Consider the following 16,123-nt stretch of genomic DNA (forward strand, 5'->3'; position numbering starts at 1 on the left):
CGAAGAAATCTCAATGAGAATTCGAATTTCTCTTTATATTCGTTCCTCGAACACATATTCTCTAAATAATAATAATAACAATAATAATAATAATAATAATAATAATAATAATAATAATAATAATAATAATAATAATAACAACAGGATAAAAAAGAAAAATAATATAAAAATAATCTTGAATCATCCGAATTGAATAAAATATAATATTTTTTTCACTTACCGGTCCATGGTTCCTTAACATCACAGAATAAGTTGAGATAAGCAAAGAAGATGATGGTTGAAGAAGGATCAATGCAATGGGACTTTCGAAGATGTAGGGAGTCCTTGGGATAGAGGCGCATGTTGCGGATCCTGTCTACGCGATTCTTCTAATCCCAGGGTGAACTCACCCTCGCTTTCTTTCTCTTTTTCGTATTTTTTTGCTCTATCTCTCTTCGAACCATGTCTGTCACTCGAGATTTCTTTTTCCCTATAGAAGGAAACGAGAAATTGAAATCGGCTTTTCGGAATTGCGCGCCAGAGACGATGTCCCAAAGGGAGAGAAATGCAAACACGCCTTTGGTGAGCTCGCAGACTTTATCGAAAACGCCTTCGAGTTCTGAAACATCGAACAAAGGTAAGCGGGCTTTTGACGAAACGATTCCAGGGGTAGACGGAAAGAAATAGATTTATTTCGCGTTTATCTCAACTCTCAGGATTTCAGCCCTCTAAAACTATATCGATAACATTTTTACATTTGCTTTAGCCCTAACATTTTGTTTACGATATAAAATACCTATGAGAGATTATTATTACTTACAATTAATTTCTTAACGATACACGAATCTCTTAAATTCGTACATTTATTTGTTAAATTAATAATACAATTATATTTTAATGTGTGTATGTATTTATATACGTATATGCAAGGCCAAAAAATATTTTTATGTTAATACACTTAAAGATATATATTGCAAAAACATGTACATACATGAAGTATATTCTCAAAAAATAATACTATTAGAAACTCTAAAAAATGTATTTTTTTCAAAATTCTGACTGACCTGTGTACTTTCCCGTAAAACAATGAACATTCTCTACCGCGACATCTTGCAGCATTTTTCGGAATTATTACGATACTGTAGGAAGTCAATATGGAAGATCAAAGTTTCTTGCAATAATGTTATCATACGAGACTTTAAATTTCAGTCACAATTAAATATTTTATTATTTGTAATAAAATTATATTAAAAAGACAGCCATTTTTCATTTTACAAATATCAAAATTTGTAGTACTAAATATAATACAATTTCACACTTTCACTTCAGCACATGTGAGACCCGCTTATTTTGAAAGTGGTCTAATTTCATTTTCCAAAAAAATCGAATTAGCTAACGTAATAGTTACATTTTTAAATGATCTATTCATTCTGAAGCAATTTGTTATTAATATATTAAAAATCATGAAAATTTGGTAACATGAAAATTTGCTGATTAATGAAGCAATGAAAAAGTTTATTTTGAAAGCGGCCTAACTTCATTCTTGGTAAGAAAACGCATATTATTCACTTAATAATTGCCACTATTTTAACAGGAACTATAAATTTAACACCTTTAGATACACGCAAGCATTATAACTCGTTAATATCTTGTACGTATAATTTTAATTACATTGAAAGGCAAACCTTTCAATATCTCGATTCGAACATAAACGGAATCAGGCCACTTTCAAAATAAACGGCCCATCCATATTTTGTAATAATTCGTTATTATATAAAAATATATTTGAAAGCTTTCAAAAATATTTATTTCAAATACTATTTCGTATACTATTAAATAACAGGTGTATTTTAAATGAAAATAATAACGATGCTGCCATTTCAGCAAACTACCCTCTTTCATACAACTTCAACGTAAGACTGCCTACCCTTTAGTTTCTTCTCATATCGGATGCAAAGTGGAAGGGAAAGTAAGCTCCACCCCTTGTAAAGCCTCTAGCAACGAATGAGAATAAAGCTGAACTTGATTCACGTTTTTTAACTCTAGCACACACCCCTTTAAACCAGGAGAATTTATTCATTCTACATTGTATAGACATTTATGAAAAAAAAAATGACAATATTTCTTGTTCAATATAGAACAGGTAAAAACTGTCTCAAAAAGTAGTATCCAAAAGTAAAAAAAAGATACTCGCAAAAAGGGGTATCTTACAAAAGGGGTGCCTAAAAAAGGGTTTACCCACAAAAGGGATACCCTGCAGCATTTTATATCGAAGGGGTGGAGAATTAATCTTCTGCAATGGATAGTAACATTTTTAATCTCATACTATATGTTAAAAATTGTTTATAAATGTTTATCGAAAGTTGGATTGAAACACATAATATTAATTGAACTGATCAAAAAGTATAATATAAGAGAGATAAAATAAAAATTATTTGTTTAAATATATAGTTTAAATAGTATATAACATATATATAATATATATGATATATTAATTATATATAATATATACTATGGTATATATTATATAGTATATATTAATTAACTATATTAAATATTAATTAACATACATAAAACAACAATATAAAAACTTACTAATCTTAAATCCAATTAAACTCCTATTATCTAAAATCACTTCAACAGTGCGCGGTGACTGATTGATGAAAGGATACACTGCGATGCAAAGTCACCGACAGACAGCGGAGCACTGAGCAACCCCTTTCAAACAGCAGCGTAGCTGTTGGTAGACTGCGTTACCCTGACCAATCATGGGAACTGATCTCCCTATCCCTAGAAGAAGGTCCTCCAAGAGTATAAGAGAGAGACCGGTATCCTCTGCGTAAAGATTGGCTATACTACGGAGCATGCCCTGAGCGGTGTCCAAATCCCACCGATGAGGGGAGTGGCTCGCTGAGTTTTGACTACGAGTAAGAAAAAATATTGCCACGCAGTGTTATCTAAAATAAACAATCAATTAATGATCTTATCTTAATTAACATATTTTTTAATTACAGCAAAGCACAAAATGCAATATAAAAATATAGACTATTGCATCAGATACTTACCTATATGTAATATAACAAATTATTTAAATATAATGCATGTAGATACATAGGCCTATACTTTTCCAGCTGCATCACCCTTTTTTAACAGCTATCCCTTTTTTATGTGTAAAGGGGTGATACCCTTTACCCCTTTCAAAGGGGTTAAAATATAAAAGGGGGACTAATGGTACATAAAAAAGCATGTGTGACACTACATACTGCAATCTGTGCAGTTTAAATACATTTAAACATAAAAAATGCATAAAGCTAAACGTTTGTCGAGTGTTAAATAAAAATAAAACTACATATAATATTAAGGAGTATAATTGAGGTTCTGTTACCTGGTATATATAATTATTATTTATTTGTCCTAAATCACATAATAAAAGATATTTAACATATTTGTTAGAATTACCACGCTTTTATTCAACCTGAAATCATGAATTATGTAAAACAATTAATCCATTTTTTATTAGTTTATATATTTATATATATTTAACCTAAAAAAACATATTCGTTATATTATATTGAAATAATGAATATGAACAGAAAATTACGTACTTGTATGACGAAAATCCATCCAAAAGTTATTAATTAAATAACCTAATAATAATATTTCTTCTTCAATTTTTTCTTTTAAACATATAATGCGCGCCAAGAAAAATTTAAAAGTTTTATGATAGAAAACATTAGTCGAGCTCTGTTTTATCGACAGTTCAGAATGTTAACTCTTACTCATATGATAAATATAACACACGATAAAATAATATAATATATTTCAAGTAATTATGAATTGTTATTATATACTTACATATATATTAAATTTAGCTATTTCTAATATAAATTATAATTGTGTATTTTATATGAATAATTAAATGCATATCATTAGTACGTAGTAATACGTTTGCATCTCACGAGTCACGTCTATAGATAGCGCTTGTAGAACGAACCATGTGCGAAAACGCGTGTGAAAGTATTCGTGGTGTATTTGTAATAAAAACACGTTTCTACAGCATTTTTTTAAACAAAAATATAAAATAGTACAAAATAAAACATTATTTTATTGACAGTTTTGTTAACAATCAAATCTGAGTGTATATATAATTGAATATTCAAAAATATCAAATATAACCTATAAAAATCTTATTTGATTTTAATTGAAAGTAAAGTAAATAGTGTAATATTGTAATTATTATAAACTTTGTTATAAAAAATGAGTGATCAAGAATCAGAAGATGTTCCAAAAGTGACTGGCCCTGTGGACAATGCTTGGTCCTTGAAAATCCCATCATTTAAACCTAAGGATAATCCACATCGTCTTTTAGAGGAAAGTTCTTTTGCTACTTTATTTCCAAAATACAGAGAACAGTATTTAAAAGGGCATTGGCCTCTTATACAAAAAGCATTAGACGAACATGCGATTAAAGCTGAATTAGACCTAGTGGAAGGTAGTATGACAGTTAAAACGACTAGAAAGACTTGGGATCCTTATATCATTGTAAAAGCACGGGATATGATAAAGCTCTTGTCTAGATCGGTACCCTTTGAACAGGCAGTGAGAGTATTACAAGATGACACTGGTTCTGATATTATTAAAATATCTTCATTTGTAAGAAATAAAGAAAAATTTGTTAAGAGACGACAAAGATTGATCGGACCTAATGGATGTACATTAAAATCTATTGAATTGTTAACAAATTGCTATGTATTAGTTCAAGGACAGACCGTTTCTGCTTTAGGGCCTTATAAAGGTTTACAACAAGTTAGACGTATCGTTGAGGATACTATGAAAAATATTCATCCTATTTATAATATAAAAGCGTTAATGATTAAAAAAGAATTAGCAAAAGATCCTAAATTACAGAATGAAAATTGGGAAAGATTTTTACCTAAGTTTAATAGTAAAAATGTAAGTAAGCGTAAACAACCAAGAAAGAAGACGGAGAAGAAACCGTATACTCCATTCCCACCGCCACAACAAGAAAGCAAAATTGATAAACAGCTTGCATCTGGAGAATATTTCTTAAAGGAGGAACAAAAGAGAGCGAAGAAAATGAAAGAGCAAGAAGCTAGGCACGAAGAAGCTAAAAAGAGAAGGATTGAACGCAGAGAGCAAGCATTCATTCCACCTGAGGAAAAACCGGTGGAGAATAATGTTAAAAATACAGAAGTAAACATTGATGAATTAAAGAAAAAGATTAAGAAAGGTATGAAAAAAAATAATACCAAATCATAGACAAGGAGAATTATGACAAATGGTATTGAGATTTTGTGCATATGCAAAATATGAACAAATGGTAAATTAAATGAATTTTAGAATAAACAAATATTTTTCAGCAGAAGTGTGTCCTATAATTTTATTAGAAAAACTTTGTCTAGAATTACTGTAATATTGTAATCTTATCTTATATTTATATGTATGTATACATTTATGCATATGTAATAATTATTATACATTTGCGAAATATAGGATGGAGGATTATACAATTTATGCATTGAAAATAAATCAATTTATATAAGACAAAAAGATGATATTAAAAAAACAATATCGTGTAATGTTAATTTATAAACGGAATTATTTTTTTTTTTAACATATGTGACGTAAAATTATAAAATCAGTAGTATGATTTTATATATTTTACAATCCTAGTCATCCTTAATATATTTTGATTTATTTGTTGAAATATATTCAATCACAATCACATTCTTTATCTTATAGAAAAATTCATTTTCCTAACGATTCAGAAGAAATGACAAATAAAAATACGTAAGAAATAGTTTGCTAATGAACCTTCTCGTATTTTATTTGCGTTTCTTCCTCAATTACAAAGATATTTTATAATTATAAGAATGTTAACATTGACTGATTACTTACTATTATCTTAATTATATCTCGAATTCTCTGTGTTATCATACAGTTTATAGATTTGGAAAGTATATTATTTTTTCATTTCTTCATCGATTTATATTTATATTTTCATAGTGGTAGTAGGGTTTATTATTTACAAGTATCAGCATAATTATGATAGAGAACCTTTGTAGTTTCAACTCTTTTATCATGCACGGAAGCAAAGAGAAAATGTATCCTTATTTATTATAGCAGTGAGAAGTAGTATTTCGAGAATTTAGGACGGGAGGAAGATAATAGAATATGTAAAATTATTTACAAGAATTTTTTTTGTTTTTCGTATAATTCTGTATGGAAGTGAGTACTTCCATTTTTAATAATGTAGGAATTCATGAGAGAAAGTTGTTCGGAAAGTGAAAGAATTTCGATGCATAACACCGAAAAGATTCAACTTTTATCACAAATTCTACAATTCTTGCACCTGGATGCGCGTCTACCACATTTTCACATTACGAGCGTATCTTAAATATGAAACAGACGCATAGAATTCGTCAACATTTATGTACGCATATAACAACCAACTTAGACGTAACATTATGATTCATATAAAATGATACATTAATATTTCAATAATAATTTTCCTTTAAAACAAGTATATATCAGAGAATTGTAATCGATATTCAAATTTGAATGATAATGTTACGAGTACGCAGGGGTGTTTCAACGCATTCACATTAATATCGTATTTATATCATTCTCTAATTAATTTACAATATATATTCGTTATTAAACGAATGTTCGTTTATAATATCTACACTAAGGAAACGTTATTGCCTATTTAAAGTATCAATATGTAAAAAAACAATCTCCCAACAAACATTTTCGACTACGATTATTAACATTGACGACGACATTTCGGATGGGCGCAATATTATACAAAAGCTCAATGCCTCCAGTAGATGCGAATCCTGGCGCAAAAACGGCGGCAGTTTAATCAGTTTATCGGCGTAAAGTTTCGAGGCATAAAAAAAAGCCATCTCTCACATGCCGATCAGCCTAAATTTAAAGAACCACGTCATATATTGCTATGTAAGTCACCGTGTTGTAATAATATATGTATTTATGTACTTTCGCCTTTTAGTTTTAACGCGTTGCGGACGAGCTTATAATAATTAATTATACTAATCGTTTCTACGCTTCATCGAAGTGAGATCTCTTCGAACATAATTATATATATGTATATATATAATTATACTTAAACGATCGATCAGTCCGCAACGCGTTAAATCATCACACGATAATAAAATCCTATCGCGATTCCCATCCGTTCGCACACAACCAAGTAAATATATAATTTTTTACAAAAATAAATCTCTTTATCGAGAATCATAGAGCGTTGAGTCGAAATAATAAGAGAAACGACTCGTTTCGTCTCATAATTCCATTATTTTGGATAGGAGACAACAAAATTTCGATGTGATCGAAAATCCTTAAAAAAACTGTCTATTAAAATTTGCTATATATATAAAAAAAAGAAGAACAAGAAGAAGAAGAATGAAAAGGAAGGAGTGAATGGACGTTGCGTGGATGAATTTTTCAGACTCTTAAAGAGTTATTATCATTAATCATCGATAATAGTCAAGTTGTAACAAATAATCTCTCTTCTTCTTTTCCTCTGCGCATATATCTTTTATAGACAACAATAAAAAATAAACACATTTGTAGAGAGTAGACATAACATCGTGAATGACTAGTAAAGAGTATAAAAAAAAAATAATATATATAATCGAACCTAGGCTTATTTCGCATCAATACGTAGACATTGGCTCTATCGATTCTTTCTTCTCTATAAGGTATATGTATTACTTGTAAAATTATAATCTCAGATTGGTATTCACAAGCAAAATGTAAAATCTCTTGTCGAGTATCTTCTAATATATTAAAAAATATCACTATAGCGAAAATAATTTCGCTAAAAATCCGACTTAAAAAAAAAACAAAGAAAAGAAGAAGTGAAGTACCTTGAATGTATAATATAAATGCAGAGACAAACAAAACTAATCGCTCTAACGATTGTATTTTGAGATCATTATAGGTAGATGTTTTAAGTAAGTAAATCAAATCGCAATGTGTGGGAACATGCGAAATTTTTATTTTTATTTTTATTTTTTTAAGTCTGATGGATAAAAAAAAGAAAAGGAAAATTTTTCTTTTTTTTTTCTGCAATAAAAAGAATTCGGTTTCGCAGGTTCGTTTTTGAAACGAACGAAAGAAGAAAAGAATCGAGGTTCCTTTATAAGAAGATTCCGGCGAACTCTAGAGACGAAAGACGTATTATTACGCGGTCGAGTAAGGTGAATGGAAGCTAGTGAGTGTGATTGTAGAGATGCCACCTTTGCGTTTCCGCGTTAGAATCGCATTTCTCCGCAGTGATTCCACGTTGAGCGTGATATCTCGAATCCACGCAGACGGGAATCCTGGAGTGCCTTATGAGACCACCTTCCAAGTGTCGCCACTTCTGATTTTCGCTGCCGTCGCAAATTTGCATGAGGAGCGTCGTGCCTTTCGCGTAAAGTGGTAACGTCAGGCAAAGATCGTGATGCTTTATCAGACCATCCTTTGTGAGGCCCCATTCCTGAAATCGTCAAATCGTACATAATTTACCTCGAAATTTATATCTTCCCATCTACCTATCTTTTTATCTTCGATTAAGTTACTATTATTCATCGAATTTTCGCATTAATAATTATACAGAGTGTTTTAAAGATGCTATCTTGTTATTCACGACGAGTACTATTACGAAATTAAATCTAGTATCTTTTTCAGAAGTTTTCTTTTTCTTTTTATTGAAAAATCTAACGAATAGAAAGAAGAGTAATTTATCAGCTGTTCAAACGTTTGGACAACGTGCGTTTTCCGAGAAAGTAATTGAAGAAAATGCTTCGTTACGTTCACTAAATGCATCAGTGGTACGTACTTGATTGCCACCGGTATCGTGGCAGGGATATAAACCAACGTTTCCATCTAGCAAATGGCCCATGCTATCCAGACAAGCCGTGCCTTGTTTTAGAGATCCTCCTGGACCACCCTCACTCGTAGGGATCACCAATTCGGGGTAGACGTGTTTCAAATACCAACTAAAAGGCTTGCAGTGCAGTTTTCGTTTCAATTCCATTCTGTCTTGAATACTATCGAAAAGTAGAGAAAAGATTTTTTAAAATATTTATATAATATATTGATAATATATAAATAAGATTTGATCTTTTAATTAGATTAGTATAATAAAATAAACTTACTTTCCATAAGGAATGTTTCGTGCAAGAGGTACAGCATTATAATAAAATTGTTTATAATCATCCATCCATACTTCAGCGGCACGTCTCGTGTTCCTTGCAAAAACATTCCCACTACCACCAGGAAAAGAATAAGGATGACGTTTTCTAAAGACATGACCAACTCGAGAACACGGAATGATTTCCAAACTGCCACCACATTGCCATACTCGAAAGGATATTTCTGAATAAATAAATATAATCGTTAAGTTTCTTTTTATTTCATAAATACTATAGATATTTCTAAATGAAATGAATGTAGAGGATTGTTCAATTGTCTTACCAAGATTTTCACCACCCCAGACATCCATTTGAGTGTCGTATTTTCCAAGTTTCTCGAAATAAGCTTTATTGATGACAAACAATCCACCAGCTATCATTGGCGTTCTGATTGCTTGCGTTGGATCCTTTTGTCGTGCTTGTCTTTCAGCTTGGCTCAAATACTCCCATTTAAAAACCAAACTCCAATCGAACCCTCCTCTCAAATCTGCCGACGCACCTGATATACAAAACGGTATTGATCACATTTCTCCATTAGACGTACAGGATTTGGAAATTTCTCCTATGTTTATTTAACAGAGTTTATTTAACATTTATATTAATGCTTTCAATTTGTATTTAATTTATCATCGAAATCAATATAAAACTATACTTTGATAATTCGTATTTTTTGAACGAATAATACGCGTAGTTCAATCCACTCAAATTTGAAGCGAGAGTAATTTTTCAATGATAATAGAAGCACACACAAGCAAATTACCGATATATTGGAAAGTATCCATACTGATAACGTCGATTACAGGACAAACAACTCTCGTCGGATCTTCCGCTACTCTCTCTAAAAGGGGTTCCAACCAATCGGCGTTACACTCGCAATGAGAATCCAAAAATGTTAAAACGCTAGCAGTGGCTGCATCGGCTCCTCGAACTCTCGATCTCATCAAACCTTCTCTTTTTTCGTTTCTGATAACTCGTACCTTGTGAATCTTTGACAGTTCTTCACCATCCTCAGCTAGAACGACGAATGATGATTTTGTTTATAGAAAAAAAATGTTTAATAAGAGATCTACGTTAAAATTGTAATTAAATATAATACTCACGATGATCACTAAAATCGTCGACCAATATGATCTCCTTTATTAAATGCTCGGGACTTCTATTAAGTACGCTGTAAAAAAAAAAAAAGAAAAAAGTAATTAAGAATTCTCGTTAAATTTGAACGATCGAATTATATGGTCGTCTTAAATAAATTTAAAGCACCGTTACGGTTCTTGCTTTAGCATCTGCGAAAACTTGCCAACCCTTGACTACCGAAACTCTCTTTCTCTTTTTCTCTCTCTCTCTCTTTTTCATCCCTTTTCCTTCTGGTCTCATAGATGGAAAAAATGTTTTAATTAATACGAGACCGAGTTATGAGAAAAATCTCTGATTTATGCTCGATGCCAGAAACTCGTGAAACGAAAAGAAAGAAAGAAAGGAAGGAAGGAAGAAGGAGAGATGAAAAGAGAGAGAGAGAGAGAGAGAGAAAGAGAGCTTGTCGTCTTGCCTACTTTGAACGCGTGACACGCCATGGAACGATGAAAACGATGGAACGACGATTAGAAAATTCCATAGGTCGGCATTCTGAATTTCTTCAATTTTGTAAAACTTTTATTATATTGTAGTCACAACATTTTTGGTTATTTTAAAAAACCGATTATTAAATTTGAAAAACGTTCGTTCTTGATATCATTTACATTGAAAAAAAAAATATAAATGATTAAGAGGGTGAAAACTTACCTTACTACGGTTCTTAACAACGTTGATCTGGCCTCGTTATGAAATGTAATTATGACGGAAGTTGGTGGTAAATCTCTTCGCCATTGTTTCATACGACACCTGTAACAATAAAACGAAAAGGGAATATTTGGTGAATGATTCAAAGGATTTATAAATAACTATAATAATTTTCAAAAGGTTAGCACGATACTGTAATCGAATAATATTAAGTCAATTAAAGTGGTTTTCTTGAAAGTAAGTCGCATTATAATTCAGAGAAGATATGGTAGAATAGGAAAGAGAAGAGTTGAACTTTCGTTTCGTTGAAGTAAGTCGACGCAGAGGGTACATAAACGTGGTTAGGTGACTAGCACGATCCCAATATGTCGGACCCCTCTCCTTTCCTGAGATAAACTCATGGGACGTGTGTGGAATGTATTTATTTTCTACTCGCGCTCTAGCAAGATGCATTTCCGATGGGAAAAAATTTCTTCTCTCTTTCTCTCTCTTACTCTGTTTTTTCTTTCTTGAAAAATTCGAGCAGACATTCGCTCGTCGCTATGCCATCAAGAATTACCAAACAAACTTCTACAAGCTAATAAGATTGTCGAGATATTTTCATGAAATCTGAAAAGAGGTTCGATAAACTTGACAAAAAAAAAGATGTTTCGAGTTATCTCAAAAGAATTTTAGACTAATGAAAAATCTTCATAAAGTTTGTTCAAAAGTATATCACATTTTAGTTAGACTAGAATCATTTGGCAAGTGTTAGTATTTTCAAAAGATATTCCTTTTGTAGGACGAGTAGCAAGGACTGTGGCAGATTAGTCGAAAGGATTTATACATTCACTGTAACCCCCCGTGCGAGCCGGACGTGAACATATTTGCTGGCTACTAAAATTGCAAACGAGCTTGAGAGAGAAAGAGAAATAGCAAAGCCGCGTCCACGAGACGAGATGGATCATCCGGACGGTTTAATTCGAAACTTCAATTTGGTGTTGTGCTGTCCTAGCGCTTAAGTGGATAACGCGACTGGACTACCGATTTTATCGACTGTTCGAAATTCGCGTACGCATTCGCTGAGACGATCAATGTATGCGTAAACCGTGTATATACGCATTTTAACACTAATACAAATACGGATCGATCGTGCGAATGCGAACGCACGACGACAACGTAAATTTGTTCGAGTATTTCACGAATTTTCATAAACGCTCTTCTTCTCTCTCTCTCTTTTTCCATATTATCATATTTGAAATGAATAATGATTAAACAATAATATAATGAAGAATACAACACCATTAATCGATTCGCGTATTAATAATAATAATAATAATGAGAATAAATTCTATCGAGAAAATCAGGAATATATTTCAAAAAGAATTTATTTATAAAATTTGGGATTTCTATAAATTCAAAGAAAAATTGTACTTTCTTTAAACACCCGTCGAACGAATTTGAAATAATCCTTTCTTTCACGGTCTTCCGATAATCAAATTAAGGATAAGGGAAGCTTAATTACGTGAGAGAGCATCGGTAATGCTCAGATTGAAATGTACTCGTATATTTTTGCTAGCTACTTTTGCGAATAGGACGCTAGTAATACTTGACGAGAAAAAATAAGGATAGTATAGGAATAAAAAATAAAAAAAAAGGATTCGGCCGAGTTGGACGCGAGATAGAATTAGGACAAGCGTTCAGTGGCACTTGGAAAATAAAGTTTTTCGCTTGTATGATTGCGAGCAATCTAGTCTTCGGACATAGCCAATGAAAGGTTAGGTAGTTGCTCTGCTGAATATTGAATTTTTCATTTAACTTTACTCTCTTGTCGCATCTCTCTCTCTCTCTCTCTCTCTCTTTCTTTCATTGAAAAATCAGAATTATAGAACAAAGTCTAATATGTAAATTGGTTCTAGGCTGTACGAATGCTTACTTTTACTTTTCTTTTTTTCTCTCAATATTTTAAGATCATATAAATGGATAAATAAATAGATAGATAGATAGATAGATAAATACTTATTTATAAATAGCTATCTAGGATAAGAATAAATTTCGTTTGCGCAAACGCGAACGTATTTCGAAACATTTGGGATTTCCATTAATATTTAAATACGTAGAATATTTGGATAATGACGATCGACATATGTAAATGAAATCTCATCTATGCTTGTTGGTTGTGTGAGTTATGAACGCAGAGAACAATATATATTCTTGATAATGTTCCAAACAGATTAGTACCGTAACACTGATTTTTATAGCCTATATATATTATTTTGCTTGTGAAACATTTATTTTAAGGTTTCCAATAGTTTTGGACAATTCCATATCGGAAAATCGTTAATCTTTGATATATTGCATAATATAGTCAAATAATATCGTTGATTTATAAATTGATTGCATAGATTTATAAAATAAAGTATTATATTAATGACAAATTGAATGTTTAATTCTCAATATCGCATTATTCATCGAAACACTTGGTTTCTCACGATTAAAGTAACCTTTTACTCGTATATTAGTTTTAGGAAGCGAAAAAGCTTTTCCGTGCTTTTTTTTTTCCTGCTACGAACCTATACAGAATCGCTAGACTGAATCGCGAAATTGAGGAGGAGAACGAAAGTAAAAACTGCGTGTTACTTCAACGAAATTTGTTGCATAAAAAAGAGTACTTGAAGTTTCGCAGATCCCCCGTAGATCTTAAAACGGTGCGGTTTCCTGCGACGTTTCGGAGTTCCTTTCGGCTATATATTTCTCCAACTTTCAAACGAAGACGATTTATTTTTACGACTACTTGCCTTGAATTCCAAGAAACGAAATAACTTTTTTTTCCTCCTCTTCTTTTTTCTTTTTTTTTTTTTTACCTTTACTTCTTTAAACGAAGTTGTAATTATTTTTTTACTTCTTGAATTTTGAATTAATATCAAAATGACATTTTTATCGATGAAAAAACATTGATGCAACCCTAGTTTCGTTTTAACCTTAGAATATTAGTGATTAATGATACACCTTCGTTCGCCATTACGAAAATCCTCGTATATTGCTCGAACGGTTCAAAACGACCTTGTAGACAAATATTATTTTAACGTAGTTACGAGAAGGAGCAAACCCCGAACACATCGATGATTGCTTCGGGTAGAAACTTCTATCGATTTTCTCATTTTGAGCTTGACTGACCGGCAAAATTGAGACCCGATTTTTTATTTTTTTTATTCCATCCAATTATCTCTTTCCAATAAGTTAGCAATTTTATAAATTATTCATTTGTGATTTTTATTGAATAACGTGATCATGCATACATATATATGTATATTTAATTAATTTATTATAATATAATATAATATAATAATGTGTTCTTTGATATTTAGAATACTAGAAATACATCGGGATCTATTTAACGAAATATTAACGTTTTCGCGTCAATGCAAACGCGAGAGATGAATTTTAGACGTTTCATCGATCGATTAAACTCACGCCCACATAACGTTTTGCAATGCGCGCACGATATCATGAAAGTGCATACAGTTGTCGACGAATAATAACTGTTTAATTAATTACCTCGACGAACCGTACGTACGTGGCAAACTCTCGATGTCGTTTTAAGAAGATCGATCGTATTCATCATAAATTTGGTTTACTCGTCGAGAATGCGAATCACGTGTCAACGAAATTTATAGATTGTTGTATGATTAATAGCTTTTTTTTTATATTCGTAAAAGCACTAATTGTAAAAAAAAAAAAAAATAAATAAAAAAAAAGATTACAAGTGAAAAGGATGACACGTATTTTGATAGGTTTTGTCAAAAACGATCGTTCAAAATTGTTTCTTGTTTGTCAAAAAGTTTGCAGTTATATGAAGAAACAACATTGGAAAGGATTTTTTCGTTGATTCGTAGAGAATCGTAAATATAAATTGGGGAAAAAGTGCGACAAAAGATCATAAAATCTCATCGAAGGTAAAACCCCTGTTCGTTTTTATGGGACGTATAAATACGTGTACCTTATATCCTAGAAATCTGACGTGAAGGATATCACGGAAGTACGTATATATCGTGTTTGAGAGTCGCTGGCATCGTGAATAAAAGATGCGCGAGTTCCGGCATGCATCTTGAACGTTTCTTAGTGTTTTACGTTATTTGAGATTCAAACCTGACCCGAAGATTCAAACTTCATTTGATTTCATTCTTTTTTTTTTATATTAAATCAAATCTGAAAAAATAACTCACAACGTTATATTCATCTCACCTAACTAACTTCACTATTTTATTTCATGATTGAGCTTTTCCCAATTCGAATTAGCATCGTCAATTTGTGTGTTGGTTCGCAATCGATTTTCCCCGAATGCGTTCGTCGAGAGCTTTGTAACACGCGACGACAATTTCAATTTACATCGATCCCTGCTAATTATTTCGTTAAAGTACTGGACAAAACGTTGAGGCGTATGTATCCCCAAATGCGAACATAATTACGTTCCAAATTTTCCACGATCCATTGATCCAAATGATCTTGACAAAAAAATATCAAAATAAGAAAAGCAAAAGTTATTTTGCTGTTGATAACGTTAGTTTTACTTTGTTTTTTTTTCTCTTTTTTTTTTTTTAATCACGATGTTAAGAATAAACGAGGAAAGCTACTCTCAACGTATAAGAACTAATTACGAATGATTCTCGAGTGGGACAATAAAATCCCTTTCTCGAAAACAGAATCATTGTGTTATCTCGTTGTATACTAAATGGCTCGTTAAACGAGCTTTCTCGTCGACTTGCGATAATATCTGAATGAAATTTCGAAATTTTCCTTTCCACGCTGAATTTCGACCAAATATTTTTTTCTTCTTTTTTTATTTTTATTTTTTTCTAGAAATTCGTTCTCTCGTAGAGTAGCAAGAGAAAAACGAATAGAACTTGACTGATGGTAGTAACATATCCAAACGAACGGGACGGTTCGCCAAGTTTCAAACGAGCAATTCGATATGACTGAGTGGATATTTCAATATCTTACTGGTAGAGCTTCATTAACCAATTTCTTCCAGTTCGAAATTGGTTCGATAATTAGTCTGATTTGTGTCAATATCAATGAGATGAGTATGTTTGTTTTAAATTTTGATTTTTATTTCTTTTCTTTCTTTTTCGTTCAAATATATCGAATTGTACGACAAATTATTC

The 16,123-nt window shown here is 31.6% G+C and overlaps 2 protein-coding genes and 1 long non-coding RNA gene across 6 annotated transcripts in view; 1 reads left to right on the forward strand and 2 right to left on the reverse strand.

Moving 5' to 3' along the window:
• Positions 1-3,720, reverse strand: part of LOC107074537 (uncharacterized) — a 44,378-nt gene extending 40,658 nt beyond the window's left edge. For both annotated transcript variants that reach the window (XR_016175996.1, XR_001476896.2), the window contains exons 1-4: positions 3,585-3,720; positions 2,575-3,454; positions 1,044-2,272; positions 221-598 (exon numbers count right to left, since the gene is read on the reverse strand). This is a non-coding gene — a long non-coding RNA (uncharacterized LOC107074537). The remainder of the gene's footprint in view (positions 1-220; positions 599-1,043; positions 2,273-2,574; positions 3,455-3,584) is intronic.
• A 235-nt stretch (positions 3,721-3,955) lies between these two features.
• On the forward strand, positions 3,956-7,877 carry dbe (KRR1 small subunit processome component homolog dbe). The gene has a single exon (XM_015335511.2). The coding sequence runs from the start codon at positions 4,237-4,239 to the stop codon at positions 5,257-5,259; it is 1,023 nt and encodes a 340-aa protein (XP_015190997.1). The 5' UTR covers positions 3,956-4,236; the 3' UTR covers positions 5,260-7,877.
• Positions 7,493-16,123, reverse strand: part of Pgant2 (polypeptide N-acetylgalactosaminyltransferase 2) — a 120,829-nt gene continuing 112,198 nt past the window's right edge. For all 3 annotated transcript variants that reach the window (XM_089170546.1, XM_015335984.2, XM_089170547.1), the window contains 7 exons: positions 10,983-11,081; positions 10,304-10,371; positions 9,964-10,215; positions 9,487-9,702; positions 9,168-9,387; positions 8,849-9,059; positions 7,493-8,506 (listed from right to left, as the gene is read on the reverse strand). In XM_089170546.1, coding sequence (XP_089026672.1) covers positions 8,237-8,506; positions 8,849-9,059; positions 9,168-9,387; positions 9,487-9,702; positions 9,964-10,215; positions 10,304-10,371; positions 10,983-11,081 — 1,336 coding nt within the window. In that variant the 3' untranslated portion in view covers positions 7,493-8,236. The remainder of the gene's footprint in view (positions 8,507-8,848; positions 9,060-9,167; positions 9,388-9,486; positions 9,703-9,963; positions 10,216-10,303; positions 10,372-10,982; positions 11,082-16,123) is intronic.

The sequence above is a fragment of the Polistes dominula genome, unplaced genomic scaffold, assembly GCF_049000335.1.
Source record: "Polistes dominula isolate Pdom_NZ unplaced genomic scaffold, Pdom_raw_medaka contig_79, whole genome shotgun sequence".
NCBI lineage: Eukaryota > Metazoa > Arthropoda > Insecta > Hymenoptera > Vespidae > Polistes > Polistes dominula.

What these genes read in the sequence shown, in the direction of transcription:
- dbe (XM_015335511.2), top strand. Translation starts at nt 4,237, where the DNA reads ATGAGTGATCAAGAATCAGAAGATGTTCCAAAAGTGACTGGCCCTGTG.